Genomic DNA, 24707 nt, shown 5'->3' with positions numbered 1-24707 from the left:
GAGTGGTTATAACATGTCACACTAACAACAGTACTATGTGTATACACTATTATCATCATCTCTGTTTTACTCATGAGGAAACTGAGGCACAGAGAATTTCAGTAACCTTGCCCAAAGGAGCAAAAGCTTGGAGGTAGTAGAGTAGGGTGCCGCTCATGCCCTCTGATATACATACTGCTCCTAGCCGTTATACCATGCTGCTTCTCAGTGTACCTGAAATAAGGGTAGATGTAATAGTTAAGCAGTGAAATTACTTAATTATTCACAGTTAGTTCAGGTACTGGACAAGTGGAACCCCTAACCTGAGATTTTGCATCTGTCCTGTGAGGCTGGATATGCTGAATTGCTCAGTTGATGAGAGGTTTATAATTCACTGTTGCTTTTTTTCCTTACAGGTATCCATCAACAGTCAAGGTGAGTCCCTAAGAAAACCTAATTGAGCTTTATTTAAAAATCTTAATCTGGTCATGGACATTGGTCTTTCCATTTACACTCAAATCTTGTTGCAGTATTAACGTAGAATTTGGGATAAATGCACTCATTTACCCATGGGCATTAGATTCATGGCAAATCTTTATTTTTTTTTTTAACAGTTTTTGTGTGTAGGTTGGTACCTTGATTGGACCCAAAGCACCTCTTTAATGAGAGGTTCTCTTATATTTAAGATGCTAATCTTTTGAAAATATACTTCCGAGTTCAACACATTTAACTTGTTATCCTGGTATTGCTTTTTCCCTTGACTTGGTGTATATGTTAATGTCCATGTATAAATAAGGTGGTTGTTCAGAACATGGGTGTATTTTCCATAGGAACAATGTTATATTTTTAACTGGCTGAAATGATAGTATTAACATTATCCTTGAACTTCCTTGAGTCCTGAGCTTCGTGTAAGGCTAGTGTAAGGGAACAGGATTGAGTTTTTGTAATTGGAAGCCTCCGGTAGCAAAGAGAGAGGATTTAAGTGGGAGAACTAATCTGCAAGTAGCTTCTATTTATGACAGCATAAGAAGGGAGTTTGTCAGCTAAAAGATAGTAGCTGTTTGTGTATAACAATTGTAAGCTAAGAATTTTTAAAAGTAAGAACTTAATTGTGCTTAATTGAATCTTTTGGGGTGGTTAAAAAAAAAATCACAGTATGTATTTTTGTCCTTTTAGGAGAATATGAAGAAGCACTTAAGGTAATGATTATTTCATCTTATTTTCAAATAATTTAAAAAATATTTATGGACTAAAACTTGAGCCTGAATTCCGTTAGCCATGGGGAGAAACTAATGACTGTAAACACAGCAAAACCCATTTTTAGGGAGACTGGGTTGAGTTTGGCATACCACGCAGCAAAAGGTACATCCTAATGTAAAGATTCTTTCTGATTATCATGGCATCTCATTGCTGATCTTGAAGCCACCATCCTGGCATTGCAGAATTCAAAAAACTCTGGATTGATGCTTTCTGGCTCACACTTTTCATCTCCTTCCTTCACTTTGTTCCCTGTAGACTATTACACTATAATGTGGAAGAATTTAAGGTGTAACCATGCAGTTACAAGTATCCTCTTGTCTGTCAGTGATGAATTAGAGCATTCCTCAAGGTCACTTTATTAAGGTGTGCTAAGCTGACCTTTCATTGACTATCCTTTTTGAACTTCTAATCCAGATTAAGTCATTTTCCATAATCACTTTTGGTCTAGGGAAAGAAGGGAAAGGCAAGATTTTTTTTTAAATCAGGAGCTGGATTTACCCTTTCCAGTTTTTGGTCAGAACTGCTGTTCTGGGTGCCACTTATTTAAAAAATTTAGCCAATTTTTTCTTGTTTTTTACTGAGAAATCTTTATTTCCCAGCCAGTTTCTTGGTTTTAGATATCCATGTCCTCTCCTGGTTTCTCATAGTTGAAATATCCATCTGAGTTAAGAATTTCTCATGCTTTGTAATTTCTCTCTGCCCCAGTTTTCATGCGATCTTTCTGTTTGCTCTTTGCTTATAAGCTGTTCTCACATGATGTTCCCTAACACCCCTTTACTGTTCTTCAACTCTTCCAGCTTTTCGGTTTCCCAATTCTCAGAAGCTACAGTAGTTTCACTAAAAAAGTCTTTAAAACTTCAGAATTCCTTTACCTTTCCCACATTCACTATTTTACCCATTCAGTCAGAAATCTTGGATATCAGGAGTCTAGAAGGCAGTGGCACCCCACTCCAGTACTTTTACCTGGAAAATCCCATGGACAGAGGGGCCTGGTAGGCTGCAGTCCATGGGGTCACTAAGAGTCGGACACGAATGAGCGACTTCACTTTCACTTTTCACTTTCATGCATTGGAGAAGGAAATGGCAACCCACTCCAGTGTTCTTGCCTGGAGAATCCCAGGGACGGGGGAGCCTGGTGGGCTGCCGTCTATGGGGTTGCACAGAGTCGGACACGACTGAAGCGACTTAGCAGCAGCAGCAGCAGCAGCAGCTGAGTTTATATAAGCCTGTCTTGCCCTAGGAAGACATATGCATAGCTTTTATATAATTACTATATAATACTTAAAATCCCACATTTATATTTTGACACAGTTTCATTATAGTTGTTTCTTGAGCAATGTTTTTCACAGACTCTACCAAGTATTTTAGAAAAAGCTTCTTGGTTTCTGGCCTAGAATAGGAGTTGATAAACTATACCTGGTAAGCTGGCCGTGTGTGTGTGTGTGTGCGCACGCGTGCATGCACGCACGTCAGTTCAGTCGCTCAGTCGTGTCCAACGCTTTGTGACCCCGTGGACTGCAGCTCTCCAGGCTTCCCTGTCCATCACCAACTCCTGGAGCTTACTCAAACTCATGTCCACCGAGTCGGTGATGCCATCCAACCACCTCATCCTCTGTCATCCTCTTCTCCTGCCTTCAATCTTTCCCAGCGTTGGGGTCTTTTCCAGTGAGTCAGTTCGTGTCAGGTGGCCAAAGTATTGGAGTCTCAGCTTCAGCATCAGTCCTTCCAATGAATATTCTGGACTGATTTCCTTTAGGATGGACTGGTTGGATCTCCTTGCAGTCCAAGGGACTCTTCAAGAGTCTCCTCCAACACCACAGTTCAAAAGCATCAATTCTTTGGTGCTCAGCTTTCTTTATGGTCCAACTCTCAAATCTATACATGACTACTGGAAAAACCATTGACAGATGGACCTTTGTCAGCAAAGTAATGTCTCTGCTTTTTAATATGTTATCTAGGTTGGTGATAGCTTTTCTTCCAAGAACCAAGCGTCTTTTAATTTCATGACTGCAGTCACCATCTGCAGTGATTTTGGAGCCCAAAAAAATAGTCTCTCACTGTTTCCATTGTTTCCCCGTCTATTTGCCATGAAGTGATGGAACTGGATTCCACGATCTTAGCTTTCTGAATGTTGAGTTTTAAGCCAACTTTTTCACTCTGCTCTTTCACTTTCATCAAGAGGCTCTTTAGTTCTTCTTCACTTTCTGCCATAAGGGTGGTGTCATCTGCATATCTGAGGTTATTGATATTTCTCCCAGCAATCTTGATTCCAGCTTGTGCTTCCTCCAGCCCAGCGTTTCTCATGATGTACTCTGCATATAAGTTAAATAAGCAGTGTGACAGTGTACAGCCTTGACATACTCCTTTCCCAATTTCTCTGTTGTTCCGTATCCAGTTCTAACTGTTGCTTCTTGACCTGCATAAAGATCTCTCAGGAGGCAGGTAAAGTGGTCTGCTATTCCCATCTCTTTAAGAATTTTCCACAGTTTGTTGTGATCCACACAGTCAAAGGTTTGGTGTAGTCAGTAAAGTAGAAGTAGATGTTTTTATGGAACCTGCTTGCTTTTTCGATGATCCAATGGATGTTAGCAATTTGATCTCTGGTTCCTCTGCCTTTTCTAAATATATATATATTATTTAAAATTTTTTCTGAACATTGTATTTCATCTGAATTTAAATGGTAAAAGTATTATACCTGTCACTCAACTAAAAGGTTCTTTCAGTTCTCCAGGCCAGCCTTCCATCACCTCACGCCTATCAGAATGGTTATCATCAGGAGGGTCACAAATAACAAATGATGGCAGGGCTGTGGAGAAAAGAGAACACTGTTACACTATTGGTGGGTATGTAAATTTGGTGTGGCCACTGTGAAAAACAGTTTGGATGTTCCTCAAGAAACTAAAAATACAACTACCCATTGTTATTACCCAGCAATTTTACTCCTGAGTATATATCCAAAGGAAATGAAGATACTAATTGGAAAAGACATATGCACCCAGTGTTCACAGCAGCATTATTTATAGTAGTCTAGATATGGAAGCAACCTGAGTGTCCATCAACAGACGAATGGATAAATATGTGTACACATACCCACACAGTTAGTTGTTGTTTAGTTACTAAGTCATGTCTGACTCTTTTGCAACTCCATGGATTGTAACCTTTCAGGCTCCTCTGTCCATTAGATTTCCCAGGCAAGAATACTGGAGTGGGTTGCCATTTCCTCCAAGGGATCTTCTGACCCAGGGATTGAACAAACATCTCCTGCATTGGCAGGTGGATATCACTGAGCCACCAAGGAAGTCCAGGAATACTAGTCAGCCACAAGAAAGAATGAAGTTTTGCCGTTTACAACAATATGGATATAGCTTGGTGAAATAGATCAGGAAGAGAAAGACAAATACTGTATGTTATATATGTGGAATCTAAAAAGTAAAATGCGAATATAACAAAAAAGAAACAAACTCACCAATACAGAAAACAAACTAATGGTTACCAGTAGGGAGAAGGACAAGAAAGGGGTAGAGGATTTAGAGGTGCAAGCTATTATATATTAAATAAGCTACAAGGAATGGAGAATTTAGCTGTATCATATTTTATCATAACTAAATGGAATGTGATCTTTAAAAATTATGAATTACTAGGTTATATATCTGAAAGCATATAGTATTTTAAATCAACCATACCTCAGTTAAAAAAAGAAAGGAGGGACTTTCTGAAGGTCCAGTGGTTAAGCCTCCACACTTCTACTGAAGGAGGGGGCACACGTTCAGTCCCTGGTTGGGGAACTAAGATCCCACATGCCCTGCAGCTTGGACAAAAATAAAAAGTGAAAGGAAGAAAAGGAATCATGTGGAGTATTGAGATATAGATAATTTCCTTTTACAAAAACAGTGTTTGAACATTTTATGTTCAGTATAGCTTAGCAATCCAGTTTCTGTTGACAAATTTAGTTCAGTGTTAGGAGGAATAGTACATACCCAAACTCAATAGCCAACAGATACCTTAATCCTTTCCACCAGAAAGTACTGGTGGAAATTCCTGAGTGGTCCAGTGGTTAGGACTCCGAGCTTTCACCATGGAGGGCACAGGTTATCTGGTTAGAGAACTAAGATCCTATAAGCTGCATGGTGCAGCCAAAAAAAGAGATGATACTGGCCTTTTTAGTAAAGCCTTAGAGCTGCTTCTCTCTTGTTTCCTCCTAATTCTTGTTCCTTAATAGCAGTTAGCTTGTACTTGTTCACATTCTTCCTGTGCTTTTTTTAAAATTATTTTTTAAATTACTATTTTTTGGTTGCACTTGGGTTTTGTTGCTTCATGGGGGCTGTCTCTGTTTGCAGGGGGCTACTCTTGGTTGCACAGGCTTCTCATTGCAGTGGCTTCTTGTTGGAGTGCACAGGCTCGAGCCATGTGGGCACGGTAGTTGTGGCACAGAGGCTTAGTTGCCCCATGGCATGTGGGATCTTCCCAGACCAGGGATCGAACCCGTGTCCTGTGCATTGGCAGGCGGATTCTTATCCATTGTACCAGGGAAGCCCCTCTTCCTGTGTTTTTTGGTATGATGTTTTCTTTTTATAAATATTTTTCTTTGAAATAGCAGGAGACTCTTATGCTACATTGTTCTTCTGGCTGAGGCTGCTCAAAGCTCAGAGTTCTTCAGACAAAGCCTGACCAGCACGACACTGTTCTAGCAAATGTTGATGTACTCATTCTTCTGACAAAGGATGGTCAACTTCTAGTTCTGACAAGGACTGGTAACTTTCCTAGGTTGCTTCCTGAATCTTTCCTCTTTAGCTAATTAGAGATGTTTCAAATGATCAGGACATAAATCTGTGAATTGAGATTCCTGTGAGGTTTAAGCCTTCATCTCCTGCCATAGCAATTTGTTACTATGTTGCTGACTTTTTAGTTTTCTTCAAAATGTAAAGCTTTCCCTTGCTAGGAAGGGAACTTTCCTTGTGAACTTTCGCCACGGAGGCCTACAAATGATTGGTAGTTAGGTCACCACGTTCTCTGTTTCAGGTTCTTATTTCTGAATCCTACTGGTAAAACTCATTTGCCATATGTCCCCAAAATCTTTGTTCACCACCTTGCTGCTGACCTCACCCTGGCCACATATTTAAAGTTTTATTAGAACACAGTCATGCTCGTTCATCATGTTTTGTCTCTGGCTACCTTTGTGCCACAATGGCGGAGCTGAGTAGTTGTAGCAGAAATTGAATGGCGTACAAGCCTAAAATATTTATTATGTGACCCTTTGATAAAGTTTGTTGAACAGCAAGAACCTCCTGTATAGCACGTGGAACTATATTCAGTGTCTTGTAATAACCTATTATGGACAAGAAACTTGAAAAAGTGTGTGTGTGTATGTATAGCAGTCGCTTTGCTCTACACCTGACTTGAGTCATTGTAAATCAACTACAATTAAAGAAAAAAAAAATTTGCTGATCCCTGACCTAATATAAGAGCTTTCAGATGTTTTGGCCACAGAATGCTGTTTCTAAGTGGAATCTTAAAAAGTCTAATGTGTGAAAATAGATAAAGAACAGTTCTTGTCACTGGGTAACAAGTGGGAGGAGCTAGAACCCCACAGACTTGACCGTTGATCTCTCCTTGGATGCTGGAGTACCTTCTTGAAACCTCAAATGCTCCTTGAAGTAGAGTTTTTTAAAACATAGTGTTTGAGAAGATTCTCTTCCAAAAGAGGTGACCGCTTAAGCATGCTTCCCGAAATACTATTCTTAGTGGGAAGGTAAAGACTTAACTGTGGGACGTAAGTTTAACTTTTCTGAGTCCTAGAATTGACTTTTGTAAAGTTGAGACTAGAATCTGTAAATGGAGTCCTACATTATAAACCAGTTAACAGATGGTAACTGGATAAGAGTGGTGATCATTTCACAATGTATACCAATGTCAAATCATTATGTTGTCCACCTGAAACTAATGTTATCTCAATGACACTTAAATTTTTAAAAATTAAACAACCCAATTAATGAAAACATGTCACCTAATGAAGAGCTACACTAAAAACTTCATTTTTAACAAAACCATTCCTAGTTAACATTCTTGGCAAAGAAACAGCAGGCCGAGCATTAACATATTTGTCATTTGACTTAATTTAAAAAAGCATGAATCCTTGGGGATTTAGCATAGTACTCCTTCTACTTTTGTGTATGTTTGAAATTTTTCATAATAAAAAAAAGTTTGAAAAAACGCTCCCCCCACCCCCTAAAAAGAAAGAAACCATTTTGAGGAATAGGTATAGTCTTGGAAATCAGCAGACAGTTTACCTCTAAGATAAAAGAATATTAAAAAATATTACAGATATACAAAGAAGCATAAATTGCGATATTGTCCAGCAAATATTCCCATACCTCTTCTGTTTTTGTGTCTTTGAATTTTTATTTAGGAAAAGAATCACATAATATTGTTTTTATTTCATAACTCATGCTCTCAGATGGCAGTGAAGCAGGGAAACCAACTGCAGATGCAAGTCCATGAAGGCTATCGTGCTGTCGAAGAAGCCCCACCCCCCATCGGAACAGAAAGGCGACCGGTCGCTAGGACAGGAAAGAAGCCACTCGCACATTATTCTTCACTGGTGAGAGTCTTGGGGTCCGACATGAAGACCCCAGAGGATCCTGCAACACAGGTACGAAGGGAACGACCTGTCTCTGTGATTTTTCTGACCTGTGTTTCATTGTCTCTGGTCTAAGATGTGAGCTGTTCTTCAGAGGTTTGGGAGTTAGTTGTGATCGTGTCCATCTGACTTTTAGAACTGGTAACAGTGGTTACTTCTGGAGAGGACCATGAATAGGGTGACATTTTTCTTATACTTTTTCATGCTCATTGTTTAAAACTATATGTTAATAATTATTGACAAAAGAAACCTCAAAATAATACATTATAGGACAATTACTTTAAACAGAAGAAAAAAAGTATCTTGGATTTGTGTTTACTTGCAGCAGCTTCCACCTGCTCCACGTAATCCAGACCAGCCTCAAGACAAGCCCCCTGACTGGTTCACAAGCTACTTAGAGACAGTGAGTGTTCTTTCCAGCTTGGGTTTAGCAGCAACGTTGGCACAGATGGATTGTTGAAGAAATAGAAAGCTAGCTCCAGAGGGCTGCTGCCTCTGGTACATGTGAATGAAGAATGGTAGCTAATAATTTCTAAACTACAGCAGTTCCAGTCAAGAAAGTTCTTGGCTTTTGCAGTGATGTACTAGAAAAGGGGGGAGTTTAAGGATGTAAGGGAAAGAGACAAATTTCTGAGCTTGAGATGGAAGTGTTAGAAATTTACTCATCAAAGAGCTTCTTGATATTTGCTTTGAAGCCACTTTAGCTGTGGAAGGATTAGACCTTTTTTTCACTATGTGTCTGTCCATTCATTCTGTATCTATTATCTGATTATTGTGTTCTTATACCAGAGATGGTGAGGTTTCAGGTTTATTTTATATTTTCGTGCCTTTTTCCAGTCTTAGAACTGAGAGAATTACCCCCCACCCACCTTTTCTGTATTCTAGTTCAGAGAGCAAGTGGTTAAAGAAACGGTTGAAAAGCTTGAACAGAAATTACACGAGAAGCTTGTCCTCCAGAATCCATCTTTAGGTTCATGTCCCTCAGAAGTCTCAATGCCGGTTTCAGAGGAGACGCTGTTTTTGCCAGAAAACCAGTTCAGCTGGCATATTGCTTGTAGCAGCTGCCAAAGGAGTATCATGGGTGTGCGCTACCAGTGCAGGTAAAGCAGTAGCTTGGGAATGAACACCCCTTAGTAGATCTCACAGCGGGAGGTTCTAATGTTCTGGGGGGTAAAGGGTGTGCTTACTCTGAGCATCAGACGCAGCATGTCTATTGAAAACAAGCTACTCTTCACCCACAAGAGAAAATAACTATTTGAAGAGTGAGTAATTAGATTGCTGTGTTCAGGTATACGTTTGAATTGAGAGAGCCAGACAAAGTTAAGTTCCCCAAAACGAAATTGGATCTCCAAGGGTTGTCTCCCTATTCTAAATGCTTTCATATCTTTCCTCCCATAGATTGTCCTTTGAAATAGGTATAGGTGAAGTGTTACTGTCTTCATTTTATTCATGAGGATTGAGACATGGCACGTGTGGGTGGCATGCTCAGGTTCCCACCTTAGTGGTGATAGAGCAAATATATGGAAGTCTGGGTCCGTATCTCCTGACCTCAGGTACTTCCCACTGTGCCATTCCTTTCCTCACAGCCTCTGCCCATCCTACAATATCTGCGAAGATTGTGAATCGGGGCCGTATGCCCATGACTCCAACCATGTCCTTCTGAAGTTGCGGAGACCTGTTGTGGGTTCCTCTGAACCGTTTTCTCACTCGAGGTTCTCTACTCCTCGTCTTCCCGCTGCTCTGGAACAGGCCAGGTAAAACCATATATATATGGGGTGTTTGTTCTCTGGTTGGCTTCTTGGTTTTGGTGACAGGGTGGAATCACAAAACTAAATAGTCTCCTGGGACTTCCCTTGTGGTCCGTCCAGTGGTTAGGACTCTGTGCATCCATTGCAGGGAACACAGGTTTGATCCCTGGTTGAGGAACTGAGATCCCATGAGCCGTGTGGCACAGCCAAAAAAAAGACCAAAGAGTCTCCTTAGTTCCAGCTCCTTTCCAGTTGATGTGCGGTCACAGGGATAATTATCCAGAGCTAATGAGATGGAAACCAGAACTGGAGAAAGAAGAAACTAAACTAGAAGCAGACGCTGATGAAGACCACAGGTGGCTCAGAATAGCTTCAAGGTTTATTTGTGAGATTTGTTTTTTAAGACTTTTTTTTTTTTAATCTCACAGGCTCCAGAAGCAAGTTGATAAGAACTTTCTTAAAGCAGAAAAGCAAAGGTTGCGGGCTGAGAAGAAACAGCGTAAAGCAGAGGTCAAGGAACTTAAAAAGCAGCTTAAACTCCACAGGAAGATTCATCTATGGAATTCACTTCATGGGCTGCAGAGCCCCAAGTCTCCTTTGGGCCGACCCGAGAGCCTGCTGCAGTCAAACACCCTGATGTAAGCCCAGGGCCAGGGCGGGAGCCACAGCTTTAGGTCCAGCCCTCTAAAACTGGAACTTAAGCCAACTTCTGTCTTATTTATTATTGCTAACTCCTAACACTCAAACCCTTAAAACTTCCCATTTTCTGATCTTAGTGTTCTTAAAGGGTGGTTTGCTAGTTATCTTTGACACTTACTTTGTTGCCTTCTTTAGAAAAACAGAAACCAGTAAGGTTCAGAAACTGGTGTGATCTCTTTTCACTGGAAGCAGTCTGGATTTGAAGCAAAAGGAGTAAATGTTTTAAGAGCCCATGTCTTTAGTTGTGGTATTTATGGACCCTTTCAGTTATCCTCACCATAGTTTTTTAGCTTAGGAGTCAGGTCCCCTTGTTTTGTTCTTTCAGCTGTGTCATGTGGCAGGTAGGATCTTAGTCCACTGACCAGTGATCAGACCCATACTCCCTACAGTGGAAGCATGGAGTCCTAACCACTAGAGTGCCAGGGAATTCCTTGGGTCCGCTTGTTTTCTTAAAAAATTTTAATAGTTTGTTCTTGTTGTTGTTGGCTGCAACAGCCAATAATAGTTTGTTCTTGTTGTTGCTGTTGTTGTTGGGTTTTTTGGCTGCACCACATGAATCTTGCGGGGTTTTAGTTCCCAGACCAGGAATCGAACCCAGGCCCTCAGCAGGGAAAGCAACGAATTCTAACCGCTGGACTGTAAGGGAATTCCCATTATAAAGCAAATGCACTAGTATGCCCTCCAGGGTCACGGTCTGCATATTGAGCCACATATTGGATATTCAGAATACATCACACCCAACACAAGTAACTAAATATCTAAATTTCTGTTCAGGCTCCCTCTGCAACCCTGTGCCCCAGTTATGCCAACGCTCAGTGCAGCATTTGTGGATGAGAATTTGCCTGATGGGACTCACCTCCAGCCAGGAACCAAGTTTATCAAACACTGGAGGATGAAAAATACAGGAAATGTCAAGTGGAGTACAGACACAAAGGTAGTTTTCCCCACGAAGTGTGAATGTGAAGTGGTTAAGATGGCAGAGTGTTTAATTGACAAACTTGTCTTTCTCCTGTTACTATTCTTTTCAGCTCAAGTTCATGTGGGGAAACCTGACTTTGGCTTCTACCGAAAAGAAGGATGTTTTGGTTCCCTGCCTAAAGGCTGGCCATGTGGGAGTCGTGTCTGTGGAGTTCATTGCCCCAACCTTGGAGGGAACTTACACTTCCCATTGGCGTCTTTCTCACAAAGGCCAGCAATTTGGGCCTCGGGTCTGGTGCAGCATCATAGTGGATCCTTTCCCCTCTGCAGAGAGCCCCGATAACTGTGAAAAGAGCATGATCAGCTCAAGCAGAGGTGATGATCTCACCTACCAGCAAGAGGTAAGCATTGGAAGGGCCTGTTCACAGCTGGTGGATCCTCCAGAAACCTGGAAAGGCCAGCTTCTCCCCTCCCCCCAAACACATCAGTACGCTTACATTGGGCCTAGTCTTCTGGGGCTTTGTGTGTGTGTCCTTTGGATCTGAGGGCAGGTGTCCCTCAGTGCTTAACCCTGCTTGTTACTTGGTGCACAGGTTTTTTTTTTTTTTTTTTTCTTGATTTTTTTTTTTTGTTCTATTTATTTATTTTTGGCTGCACTGGCTCTTCGATGCTGCACAGGCTTTCTCTAGTGCATTGACTGGGGGCTACTCTTCACTGCGGTACACAGGCTTCTCACTGCAATGGCTTCTCTTGTGGAGCATGGGCTGCAGGAGTTGTGGTGCACCAGCTTAGTGCTCCTTGGCACATGGGTTCTTCCCAGACCAGGGATCATACCTGTGTCCCCTGTATTGGCAGGCGGATTCTTAACCAGTGGACCACTAGGGAAGTCCTGTGCATGTTGTTTTAAGGCAACTTCTCTATTTAATGCTTTAAGTTACCCAGGGTTAGGTTAATGTCCTGGTTTTGACTATTGTTATTATGGTTAATTTAAGTTACTGTCATTAGGGGAAGCTAGACGAAGCGGGTAATTAGTAAACTCTGTACTCTTTTTGCAGCTTTTTCATAGAAAAGTGTGAAATTATAACAAAAAGTTGTACTACATACAGTGCATTTGATTTTAGGGAGGCAGCCGTCAACTTGCTTTTTGAGTTCTGTTGAGGGCCGAAAATGTTTCTCTCCATAGGAAGCTTTTCTGGCTAAAGAAGAAATTCTGCCTGGTGACACAACTGAGCAGACAGAAGGGACAGGGACCCGCATCCCACAGAAGGCAAAGAATGCTGCCAGCAAGAGGGAGCTCTACATCCCATCCATGGACCTTCTGACTGCCCAGGTGGAAGATTGAGCATTTTGAGGGGAAGGGACAGAAAGCCCTGGGGATCAAGTTCTTAACTTGTTGAAGGGAAGGGGTAGAGCCATCGGTGGTGCCCAGGAAGTTAGAGATAGACCCACTCTAATCTAGTGAGATGCATCGAATGGCAAGATCATCACTAGTGGAAGCAAGTTTCTAAACTAAATGTTTCCTCTTGGAATTGGGAACTTACCTTGTGCTTCCCACAACTTCCCCTTTGTTGCCTCTTCTTTCTAACTGATTCACTTTCACCCCCACTGCATCTGCTCTCTCTCCTCCTATTGGCTATTTGAATGTTTGGTTCCCATTTAACTCTTCTTATTATCACTTGACTGAGATGAGGCATGAATTTGAACAGAGTTGAATCTAGGATGATGTGGAGCTCAGTGGCCTTTAACACAAAACATGGCTCCAGCATGTGTTGCAAGTAGCCTAACATGCCCCCCCACCTTTTTTTTCCAGGATCTGCTGTCCTTTGAGCTGTTGGATATAAATATTGTCCAAGAGTTGGAGAGAGTGCCCCACAACACTCCTGTGGGTAAGAATGTCACTTGGTCCACTTTGTTTATTAACAGGCCCAATAGTTCTGCCCTCCTGACTCTGGTAGTTACTGTGTCATTCTGAGGTATTAGTAGGCAAGGATTTCTCCCACAATGTGATATTAAAACTGCACCCATGGGCCCATTTTCCTTCGGTTTCCCTGTTGTCTGTCAGAGGCAGCAATACAAGTTTGTACAGTTTCCCCACCATAAAGGGACCCTCTTCTCCATTTCCTCTAGGTGTTTGTGTCCCTTTGTTACTTTACATTCATGGTTCTGTGTCTTGGCCGTGGTCTTCCAAAACCAAACAACTACTTACGATCCTTCCTGTACCTGATGGTTTTGAGAAATTCTTTTCAACAGGCCTTGAAGCATACCTGGGTTTATTTTAGCTCTGCAGGAGGCAGGAAACCTAGAAGCTGCTGCTTCTGGACACTGAGTATTGATGATGCAATGCTTTTTCTTGGTTGATGGTTCTCCTATCTTCATTCTCCAGATATGACTCCCTGCATGTCTCCTCTGCCACATGACAGTCCTTTAATAGAGAAGCCAGGCTTGGGGCAGATACAGGAAGAGAGTGAAGGGGCGGGATTTAAAGCACTTCCTGGTAAGGGGTTAAATATTTGTAAAGCATTTGCATCCTTCCCTTCCATACCACGCCCTGTTGTTATCCATACCTTCTACTAACTTTACCTTGGTGTGTGAATGGGCTTTCCATAGGATCTGATTTTTTGAAGTCTCCTTACCTTCATATAGCACAGACAGCAGCTATTCCTTGGCATCATATCAGCATGCGGACATGACTGGAGAAAGCTCTGCAACACTTTAAACACCAAGTGCAGACAAAAGTTCTTTCCTTTTCAGATTCCACAGTATCAGTAAAGAAAAAGGCCGAGAACGTTTCTTCCATAGAGGAACCAGAAGATGATTTGAGTGGGACCCAGTTTGTGTGTGAGACTGTCATCCGATCCCTTACGTTGGATGCCGCCCCAGATCACAAACCACCTTGCAGACAGAAGTCCCCACAGAGTGAGTGTCCCTGAAATTCCCAGACCCCCCCCCACCCCCCATCGGGGTGACGCCTGACTTGTGATTGCCAGACCTGCGCAGGTAGTAGTGCTCTTCTTTTCTGAGAGTGGAGACGGGAATCTTTGTTAGAGTTTGGATGTTAGTTGTTCATTTAGACTCTACAGGTGCATCAGGAGCAAAGTAGCTCCCGTAATTCATTTCTGCACTTTCCCAGGGGCAGAATTACAGCTGCACGCCACAGAGGAACAGCAGCCAACTGTGCTGCCTGGGTTTTGCAGTAAGGAGTCTTGTAAGTGGACGGAGCCCCTCAGCCGAAAACCCCCCCGTCCTCCCACCCCCACCCCCAGCAGCTGAGTTGTCTCTTTCTCCAAGGGCAGCAGTCAGGAAATAGTGGGCAGAAGCAGGAGCACCAAGCTAAAGTTTCTCAGGGTTAAATTCTGCTGTGATAAATTTCTTCGTGGCAGAATTTCTAGAGGTCAGATAGGCAGAACCAATTTCATGTATTTCAGATAACTATTCAAACACTCAAAGTTTCTACTACATCAAAATAATGTGGAAAAATCTTTTTGTTTATTATAATGAAATTTGACCTGTACATATAAGCATGATTTATCTCTTTATTTATATATATTTTTAAAACTATGTGTTTAAAAAGTATATATGTATTTCCACACACACACTTGAGTACAAATGGATAACAAAAAAAGTCTAAACAAAGTCTAGAAGGACTTACACGAAAATGTTCACCGTAGTTGTCTCAGTAAGATTATCGGTAGTTTGTTTGTTTTTTTCTTAACTCATCCATGTTTTGCCAGTTTTCTGTCATGACTACTCATTACTTTGCAAAGAAGAGGAGGAAAGGAGTCAAAAGTAGTCATATAGTCCTGTGGTACTTAGCACCAGATGTCTTGTCTTCTCATAGCACTATTAGCTAGTTTAGCAGTTTCGATTTGAAACCATCCCAATATGTTAGGGGCTTCCCTGATAGCTCACTTGGTAAAGAATCTGCCTGCAGTGCAGGAGACCCCGGTTCGATTCCTGTATTGGGAAGATCCGATTGAGAAGGGATAGGCTACCCACTCCAGTATGCTTGGTCTTCCCTTGTGGCTCAGCTGGTAGAGAATCCACCTGCAATGTGAGAGACCTGGGTTCAATCCCTGGGTTGGGAAGATCCCCTGGAATAAGGGAAAGGCTATCCACTCCATTATTCTGGCCTGGAGAATTCCATGAATTGTATAGTTCTTGGAGTCGCTCTGTTATGTTAACTGTCACCTGAAGGGGAAAAGGAAAGGGGCCTCCTTGTTTTAAGGTTCGTAGTGTTCTCAGAAGCTTTATTGTTCCTGCTGACCTTGTTTTTATGAACTTTGGTTCTTTGCAGCTTCAGACTTCGAATATGGCCCTCTGGTTTGTCCCTCTCCTCTGGCTTTCATAATTATAGCTCATGACCCACAAGGCTTGGTATAGGGTAGGGTAAGCACGAGGAACTGTTCTTAGCTTGTACCTTAAAATTGTATGCTTTCACCCTTTAGTGAAATTTGCCTCACCTGAAGAGGGACCACTTGCAGACGAGAGGGAGGAGATTGTCCAGATTGCTGAAGAAGAGGCTGTCGTGGAGGAAGAGGATGAGCTCAAAGATGAAGTTCAGAGTCAGTCCTCTGCTTCTTCAGAGGACTATATCATCATCCTGCCTGAGTGCTTTGACACCAGCCGCCCCCTGGGAGACTCCATGTATAGCTCTGCACTCTCACAGCCAGGCCTGGAGCAAGGGGCTGAAGGCGAGCCTGGGATTGAGGCTGGGCAGGAACCAGTCGAGGCTGGGGAGAGACCCCTTGGAGGGGAAAACCAGCCACAGAGGCACAACATCAATGACATCCTTATGACCTCACAGACTCTGGACACAGTGCCCCTAACCCCAGAGGTGGTGGGGCCTCCGCCACAGCTGCCCAGGTACCATCTGTACCCCACTCTGCTGGGCTGTCCTCCAGAGGTGGACTAAAGAGAGAGGACTCAACCTGATTGCAAAACCTGTTTCTCTGTCAGCGAGAGGAAAGGCGATATCCCATAGTAAAGTCTGATGAATAAAAGTTGTACTTCCCAGTATTTGTGGATCCTGGATTTAAAGAAATACTTCTTTTAGTTATCTACTTAGGTTTTGATCATTGGGAGCCAATTTTTAAACACAAACATCCCTGGACCTTCCTCCCTGTTCTATTGACTCATGGGCAAAGGCCGCAGAATTTTATATCTAACCAGAACAGATTAGAATTAGGAAGTTTAACCTTAGGGAAACAAACATAAAACCAGATAGAAATCGCTATTTTTCTCTGCTGGCTCTGTCTGTCACTGCTCTCTCACAGTATGGAAAATGGTGGCACCTTGACTATAATTTAAACCATTCTCCCAGAAAGCTAGGTATTTCCCTTTATCAGCACCACTTGATACGCAGGGGAGTGACCAGACTGCAGCCAGTCTTTCTAGCTTGACTATGGCTGAAGAGGAAAACAGAAGAGTGAGCCCTTCCCACCTGATCCCTAGATGCAGACATCCCTAGAGGTGCTCTGGATCAGCAGTGTGAAGCCTCTGTAGAGACTCTAGCCCTGCTGTACCCTGTTTACTGTTTCTCCACTGTTACCAGAGGTGCCTTCTCAACTTACTTTCAATATTGTGTCTTTCTGAAAGGAGTCCTCCCTGTGCACAACATCATGGTTCCCCAGGAGTGGATTTACCAGTTACCGTACCAGAAGTTGCTTCAGTCCCTGGTCAGATCAGAGGAGGTAATGACCTGCCTGAGCTTTCTCTCTCTCTGCTTTTACGGAAACTAGGTATAAGTAGGCACTCTGTGGTTCTTGGCAGTTTTGTGAAACTTGCCCTTTGACTTTTTCTTTGCTCCCTCCTACTCTTTTTATTCTGTCTTTTAGCTTAATATTTATTAGATGAGACCCTCATAGAAGCCAGCATTGTGCTGTAGTGGAAAGAACACAGGTTTTGGAACCAGCCCAGTCTAGGTTCAGCCCCAGCCCCACCTTTCCTCACTGTGTAACCTTGCAGTGGTTCAGCAGGTTGATAATACCTGAAGGTTTGTTTCCTCATCTACAAAATAAAGAAAATAGCACCTTGGAGTTGTGAGTAGACCCTCAAAGTGGCTTCCCTCTCTTCCTCAAAAAACAAAACTTGGACTTCCTTGGCAGCCCAATGGTTTAAGACTCTGCATCCACTGCAGGGGATACAGGTTGAATCTCTGATCAAGGAACTAAGAGCCCACATGGCATGTGGTGTGGCCAAAAAATTAAAGGCTTGAAATGTTGTGATCAGATTGTTACCTGCCTCAGAAATAGCCCTGCTGGGAGTTAGGAAATCCCAGGCATTTCTAGATACTGCATCTAACCAACAGCTCTTTTGCTTTTAGAGCTCAGAGGCTCGTCAGGACTTGTGAACAGCAGACCGAAGAGCTGTGACCACTCAAGGTAACTGGACCTTGCCTGTGCAGCCTCTTCTTCAGAAGCAGGTGGATGTCCTAGTGTTACCCCTGCTTACACGAGCCTCTCAGAGCATGTGCCCCCTCCTGAGAGTGACGTAGGAGAGCCATCATCCCTTCTTTTCGTATTTCTCCTGAAGCTCGTGAGCAACCCTGAGCAGAGGGCTAACGTTGATGTTTAAGAGTGTTCCCAGTCCAGACCAGGAAGAAGTGCCCTCAGGTTCAATTCCTGCTTAGTACCAGAGGAGGGCAGGAAGGTCCAGCCCATTGTGCATCTCGTAACTTGTTCTTAGATAGACTTGCCCCTCTGCTCCTAGTCGTCTCAAAGCAGTGTCAAGTCGGGCCCCTTCCCGTATATAGTGTTCAGAAAATCACATTTCCTTTGGGAGATGTTTCCTCTGAGACAGTAACTGAGCAGACACACTGCCAGTACCTCACTGTGCCCTTGACCACATTAATTTTCCACTGGGCCTGAAAGCTGGCATGCTAACCAGAGTGATGTGTTTTCTGCAGTGCCCATATCTTGTAGCAGTAAGAACTGAGCCCTGCATCGGACCTAGATTTGTAACTATAAAACTGATAGGAAAACAGTCACACACTCATTTTACATTTGATTTTTTTTCTCCAGGAAATCTCATTTCCTTTCCAGGATGAGAACCCAGATTATCTTGTAGGAAGATAATAATTAGTGTTTCTTAAGGAGATAATTTGGCTTTCCTCCTCAGGCACCACCATCACCACCATGGGAACAGCATTGCTGGAGGACTGGTGAAGGGGGCTTTGTCCGTTGCTGCCTCTGCGTACAAGGCCTTGTTTGCTGGGCCACCAGTCACCGCACAGGTCAGTGTATGTTTTATTTTCCTGAACCAAATACAAATCACTAGTGAAAACAATGGCACCTGCCTGGGCTGGAGAGAGTCGCATGTCATCATAGAAAGCATGAGCTTTAAGTTTCAGTTCAGTTCAGTTCAGTTGCTCAGTTGTGTCCGACTCTCTGCGACCCCATGAATTGCAGCACGCCAGGCCTCTCTGTCCATCACCAACTCCCGGAGTCTACCCAAACCCATGTCCATCGAGTCGGTGATGCCATCCAACCATCTCATCCTCTGTCGTCCCCTTCTCCTCCCGCCCCCAATCCTACCCAGCATTAGGGTCTTTTCCAATGAGTCAACCCTTCGCATGAGGTGGCCAAAGTATTGGAGCTTCAGCTTCAACATCAGACCTTCCAATGAACACCCAGGATTGATCACTTTTAGGATGGATTGATTGGATCTCCTTGCAGTCCAAGGGGCTCTCAAGAGTCTTCTCCAACACCACAGTTCAAAAGCATCAATTCTGCGGCGCTCAGCTTTCTTCACCGTCCAACTCTCACATCCATACATGACCACTGGAAAAACCATAGCCTTGACTAGACGGACTTTTGTTGGCAAAGTAATGTCTCTGCTTTTAAACATGCTATCTAGGTTGGCCATAACCTTCCTTCCAAGGAGTAAGCGTCTTTTAATTTCATGGCTGCAGTCACCATCAGCAGGGATTCTGCTGCTTTAAGTTTAGTCTTCTTTTAATTGGAGGATAATTGCCTTACAATGTGTGTTGGATTCTGTTGTATAGCAACCGAGAATCAGCCATAAGTACATGTATGTCCCCTTTCTCTTGAACTTCCCTCCCATTCCCCCACCCCATCCTTCCCCTCTAGGTTGTCACACCAGGTTGAGCTCCCTGCACTATACAGCAGCTTCCCACTAGCTATGTATGTCTCTTACATATGATAATGTGTATGTTTCAGTGCTGCTCTCTCAATTTGTCTCACCCTCTCCTTCCACAAGTCTGCTCTCTATGTCTGCATCTCTATTCCTGCCCTACAGATGGGTTCATCAGTACCATCTTTCTAGATTCCACATATACGTGTTAATATACGATATTTGTTTTCCTCTTTCTGACTTATTTCACTCTGGATAACAGGCTCTAGGTTCATCCATCTCTCTAGAACTGCCTCAAATTCGTTCCTTTTTATGGCTGAGTAATTCCATTGTATGATTCCCTAGTGGCTCAGACGGTAAAGTGTCTGCCCGCAGTGTGGGAGACCTGGGTTTGATCCCCAGGTCAGGAAGATCCCCTGGAGAAGGAAATGGCTACCCACTCCAGTACTCTTGCCTAGAAAATTCCATGGATGGAGGAGCCTGGTGGGCTACAGTCCATGGGGTCCCAAAGAGTCAGACACGACTGAGCGGCTTCACAATTCCATTGTGTATATTGTATATCACAAAACTTAATCTTTGATTAACACACAAAGACTTGGCCACTTTCCACTTAAATGACGTTGGCTAAGCTAAGGGAGGAAAGAAAAAAGACCTAATGTTTGTTGCAGAGCTAGTATGTGTGTGAAGCTCTCCCAGGTGCTAGTGCTACAAGAGGAATCAGACACCAGTTCCTGCCCAAAGTGGTGGGAAACAAGTGAAGTACACAGACATTTGTCTATGAAACTTTTGAAAATTGCAAAGCACTATAGAATTTAAGGAATCTTTCATCTAATTAAAAAAAAAAATTATTGTGCAATGTAAGATACTATGCCAGTTTTCTCAGACCAGTGGAACACCTCAGTCTGATATTGGCCCCACAGTTCAGCGCAAGAAGGCTTCCTGGTAGATGATGCCTGAAGTCATCCTAAAAGTGTTTGCCAGCAGGCAGAGTCAGAAAGGGCAGACAGACAGTAGCCAGTAAAGAGATTTGGAAATGTGAGCCTGGAAGGTAAATTTATTCTGAGAAGAGAAAGAAGAGAAAAGACCAGTGACGTAGGTGGGATGCTGTGTTAAGTGATTTGGATTTTATTTTAGGACCCGAGGGCAGCCTCTGAAGGATTTTAGGGAAGTAATTAACATGATCAGATTTGTTCTTTGTAAAATCACTCCACTCCTCCATAGTGTGGAGGCCCAAGGGAGCCTTAAGAAATCCAGCTCAGAATCCACGTGTAGGAAGAAAAGAAGGGTAGAAGAGAAATAGAAATGGCAGAAGTTGGAGGCCATAAGGCTAGAAAGAAGTCAAGGATAAAGTTTCTGGTTTAGGTAGTCAGTGTACCATTCATTAAGAGAGGATATATAAGAAGGGTATATTTGGGCAGGAAGAAAAGAAAATCAGGTTGGCTTGGGGGTAGTGTTGAATTTGAGACACACCCAGGTCAAGTTATCCAGAGTATAGTTGGATTTATATATTTGAATTACAGAGAAAAGAAGTGTGGCCTGGAAATGAAGTCATTTATGTACAAGATATAACAGGAGCCACAGATTAGCTAAAATTTTCCAGGAAGAATGGATAAAGGAAGGAGCAGCCTCTAAGGATCATGGAAGGAAGGAGGGCTCTGCAAAGAAGACTGAGAACTAGGAGGAGGATGAGGAAGGGAAGGGAGTTTTAATGAGGAGGGCATGTCCAGCAGTGTCAGGTGCTGCAGAGGAGTGTGAAGGGGCAGAGAGGACTCTTAAGAGTACACGTGTGCCTCACTTTCAAATAGCTGGACTATACAAAGGGAAAAGGAGAGTGAAAGCTGGGACATGTAAGACAGAGGGAGAGATTTTTAAAGGTGAGCCAGTTGCAAAGGAGGTTGCAATCAAAATGAGAGAGGTCAATTAGTAGAAAAATATTTCCAAGGTGGCGAGTGGTAATGAGATATAAAGTAAAGTTCATACGGAAGGATTAACCTGGAAAGGAGGATGGATAACTTACTCTGAAATAGAAGGAAACAGTAGAAGAGAGAAATACCAGAGACAGTGCTCAACACATTGACATGCTTTCTTAATCCACTCAGTTCAGTTCAGTCGCATCAGGTGGCCAAAGTATTGGAGTTTCAGCTTCAACATTAGTCTTTCCAATGAACACTCAGGACTGATCTCCTTTAGGATGGACTGATGGGATCTCCTTGCAGTCCAAGGGACTCTCAAGAGTCTTCTCCAACACCACAGTTCAAAAGCATCAATTCTTCAGCGCTCAGCTTTCTTCATAGTCCAACTCTCACATCCATACAAGGCTATGGAAAAACCGTAGCCTTGACTAGATGGACCTTTGTTGGCAAAGTAATGTCTCTGCTTTTTACTGTGCTGTCTAGGTTGGTCATAACTTTCCTCCAAAAGACTAAGTGTCTTTTAATTTCATGGCTGCAGTCACCATCTGCAGTGATTTTGGAGCCCCCCAAAATAAAGTCTCTCACTGTTTCCACTGTTTCTCCATCACTTTGCCATAAAGTGGTGGGACCGGATGCTATGATCTTAGTTTTCTGAATTTTGAGCTTTAATCCAGTCAGCTACCATGCAAAATATTAGCTAACCTGTGTCTCCATTTTTTTTTTTTTTTAAATAAGAAAATTGGTACTCATAGCACCCCATTCCAGTACTCTTGCCTGGAAAATCCCATGGATGGAGGAGCCTGGTAGGCTGCAGTCCATGGGGTCGCTTAGAGTCGGACACGACTGAGCAACTTCACTTTCACTTTTCACTTTCTCGCATTGGAGAAGGAAATGGCAACCCACTCCAGTATTCTTGCCTGGAGAATCCCGGGGATGGGGGGGAGCCTGGTGGGCTGCCGTCTATGGGGTCGCACAGAGTCAGACACGACTGAAGCGACTTAGCAGCAGCAACAGCTGTTAAGTAAATGATAAGAGGGTGTTCCAAGTGTTCCGAGGATTTAGGAAGGTTATGAGTTCACCGCAGCGCTTGGCCCAAAGAGGAAAGTAAAAGTAAAAGATTAAGTAATTAGCAATAAAGAATTACTATTCTTTATCTTTAAAAAAAAAAGTCAAGAAGGTTGCCCAGGATGTCATTTCCTGAGCAGTTTCTGGTCCGGCTCCTTTGCATATCTGATTAAATTTCCCAGACTTTTTTCCAGTAACAGCTCTTCTTCTCCTTGGCCCATCATCATGATCACCTTTATCTTCACAGGGTTTCCAGAGTGTGTTTGCATCTCTTCCTTCATCTAGTTCTAAAGACAGTTCATTTGTTATCTGGTTTGGGGTACAAACATACCTTATCCAAAAGAGAGTTTTCCCAGTCCTTCTTATCCCCTCAGAAGACCCATTGGTATTGGGTGGACAGGAGTGCCATAGTCTTGCACCTAATTACCTAGTGTTTTGAATAAATCTGGAAAGATTAAAATTACTCAACAAAATAATACAGATTTTTACAGAAATTGTTTTTCTACTTTTCTTGACTCTACACAGCCAATAGTTTCTGAAGATCAGACAGCAGCCCTGATGGCGCATCTCTTTGAAATGGGATTCTGTGACAGGCAGTTGAACCTAAGGCTGCTGAAGAAACACAATTACAACATCCTGCAGGTGGTGACAGAACTCCTTCAGGTCAACAACAACGACTGGTACAGCCACCGCTACTGAGGAGTGACCTCGTATTAAATAACTTTGCCTGCTGCTCAGAGATGATCTTTATTCTGTTGGGGCATGGGGTACAGACCCTTGTTTATTTTTTAATCTGATGAATCTATAATAGAGCCCATCATTGAATTATCAAGACAGTACCTGCATTGCAGTTATTTTTTGGAGCAAATAAAAAAACAACTTAAATTTTCACGGTAGACATTAGGTGAATTGTAGGAAGAGCATTTTTCTGTTTTAGTGCACTGAAGAGTATAACTTAAACTTCCTATAGAACCATTTTTCTTTCTGCTTGTATTGAAGTTGAGTATTTTTCTTTGCTTAATGTGGATGTTTTTATGAGGATATCTCTTGTCAGTTTTTAAAAGGAATTAACCTGGTAAGTTGTTTTCCAGAATTATTCTCATAATTTCTCTAACCTATCCCAAGCTTAAATAGCTATGTGGTATTAACATGACACCCAGAACGTGATAGGGATTTTGTTCCTCTTCCCTTTTCAAATAGAAAGTCATTTCTCTGCAAGTCTCGGTAATCAGCACTGTTGTTTTCTAAAGACCCCACTGATGCGCTGAAGTATATCCACCTTCCGCATCTCTGCACTTCTGAGTAAGGAGCAGGGAGTGTGCTAATTAACCCACCAGCACCTGTTGAACAGTGTCTATTGTAGCAATTTTGCATACATTTGTATTTTATTTAAGGGAAAAAATTTAGGTAGTGTGAAATATTTTGCTAATCGTATAAAGAAGGAAAAAAACTATTAAAGGAAAAAGTAAATTTAACAGTTACCTTTTTTCTTTATGTCAGGGGGCAGGTTTTATTTACAGTAGAGTGGGCAAGGGCTGTATAGAAACATGAGAAAACAACTTTATTATGTGAATCTCAGTAAAATTCAGGAGCAGGCAGGTGAGTGGGTGTGAGGCTTTGAAATGGGATTCAGGAAGTCCTGAATGTCTCTTGAATGTTTGCAATCTGTTCAAGAGAACTTAGAACAAGAAAAAGAGGCTGATGTTTTACAAAACTTGGATTGGGGGCAAACTCACTGAAAAAAGTTTTGGTTTAATTTAACCCCAGGGTAAGTGAGTGGGAAAGAGCTTGCTTACAAAGGTCCAAAGTCCTCACTCTGTTTATAGAAGGGAGTCTTGGGTACAGCTGGTAACGAGGTAACAAAAAACACTAAAGATTTTAGTCATAAAAATTGCTTGCAGAAAAAGAAGAAATCTGACCCCCAGCCGGAAGGGGGAAGGATAATAAAATAGTATTATATAACCTGGTTGGTATTACAGTGAATGATGATGTAATCATTAGCCATAATGATGTTTATTTACAGTATAACTCTTGAAGGCTGTTAAATAGACCAGGATTCAGACTGCAAGCCAACCAGGCTGTTCGTTATTGAAAACGTTTTTATGGGGCCTTCTGGGTAGAGGCTGAGCGGCAGGTTGTGTGTAATTAATTGGGTTGATTTGGGACGGGATCTGTCTTGACCATCTGAGTCGTATTGTAAGGGTCCAGTCGTCTGTCCCATTGTACTTGTACGTAACCGCTTAAAGAATGGTGAAATAAACTTTGAAACTCTTACCTGCCCTGGCTGGTACCTTCGTCCAGGACCTCGCGTGGCCCTTGAAGAGCCGCTGTGTTGAGAGAGGCGGGCCCTGGGAGGGAGGGGGCGGACCCTGGGAGGGAGGGGGCGGGCCCTGGGAG

General features: G+C 42.7%; 1 protein-coding gene across 50 annotated transcripts in view; it reads left to right on the top strand.

The window, feature by feature from the left end:
• NBR1 (NBR1 autophagy cargo receptor) overlaps positions 1-24584 on the top strand; it is a 30117-nt gene extending 5533 nt beyond the window's left edge. For 7 of the 50 annotated variants that reach the window (XM_081577391.1, XM_081577395.1, XM_081577392.1 and 4 more), the window contains exons 4-22: positions 1156-1178; positions 3963-4078; positions 7694-7888; positions 8202-8279; positions 8762-8976; positions 9463-9630; positions 10053-10262; positions 11098-11257; positions 11352-11642; positions 12425-12571; positions 13052-13127; positions 13625-13735; positions 13993-14157; positions 14372-14446; positions 15687-16104; positions 16837-16931; positions 17564-17621; positions 18358-18472; positions 22836-24584. In XM_081577391.1, coding sequence (XP_081433517.1) covers positions 4034-4078; positions 7694-7888; positions 8202-8279; positions 8762-8976; positions 9463-9630; positions 10053-10262; positions 11098-11257; positions 11352-11642; positions 12425-12571; positions 13052-13127; positions 13625-13735; positions 13993-14157; positions 14372-14446; positions 15687-16104; positions 16837-16931; positions 17564-17621; positions 18358-18472; positions 22836-23009 — 2796 coding nt within the window. In that variant the 5' untranslated portion in view covers positions 1156-1178; positions 3963-4033 and the 3' untranslated portion in view covers positions 23010-24584. Of the gene's footprint in view, positions 1-395; positions 415-1155; positions 1179-3962; positions 4083-7693; positions 7889-8201; positions 8280-8761; positions 8977-9462; positions 9631-10052; positions 10263-11097; positions 11258-11351; positions 11643-12424; positions 12572-13051; positions 13128-13624; positions 13736-13992; positions 14158-14371; positions 14447-15686; positions 16105-16836; positions 16932-17563; positions 17622-18357; positions 18479-22835 lie in introns of all 50 variants that reach the window. The other 43 variants (XM_081577371.1, XM_081577368.1, XM_081577370.1 and 40 more) reach the window with 21 other exon arrangements.
• The last annotated feature ends 123 nt before the right edge of the window (positions 24585-24707 follow it).

The sequence above is a fragment of the Giraffa tippelskirchi genome, chromosome 3 (genome assembly GCF_054371585.1).
Source record: "Giraffa tippelskirchi isolate mGirTip1 chromosome 3, T2T-mGirTip1v1.2.pri, whole genome shotgun sequence".
Classification (NCBI taxonomy): domain Eukaryota; kingdom Metazoa; phylum Chordata; class Mammalia; order Artiodactyla; family Giraffidae; genus Giraffa; species Giraffa tippelskirchi.
Note: the sequence above shows the minus strand (reverse complement) of the source record. Positions and strands in the feature narration are given on the sequence as shown.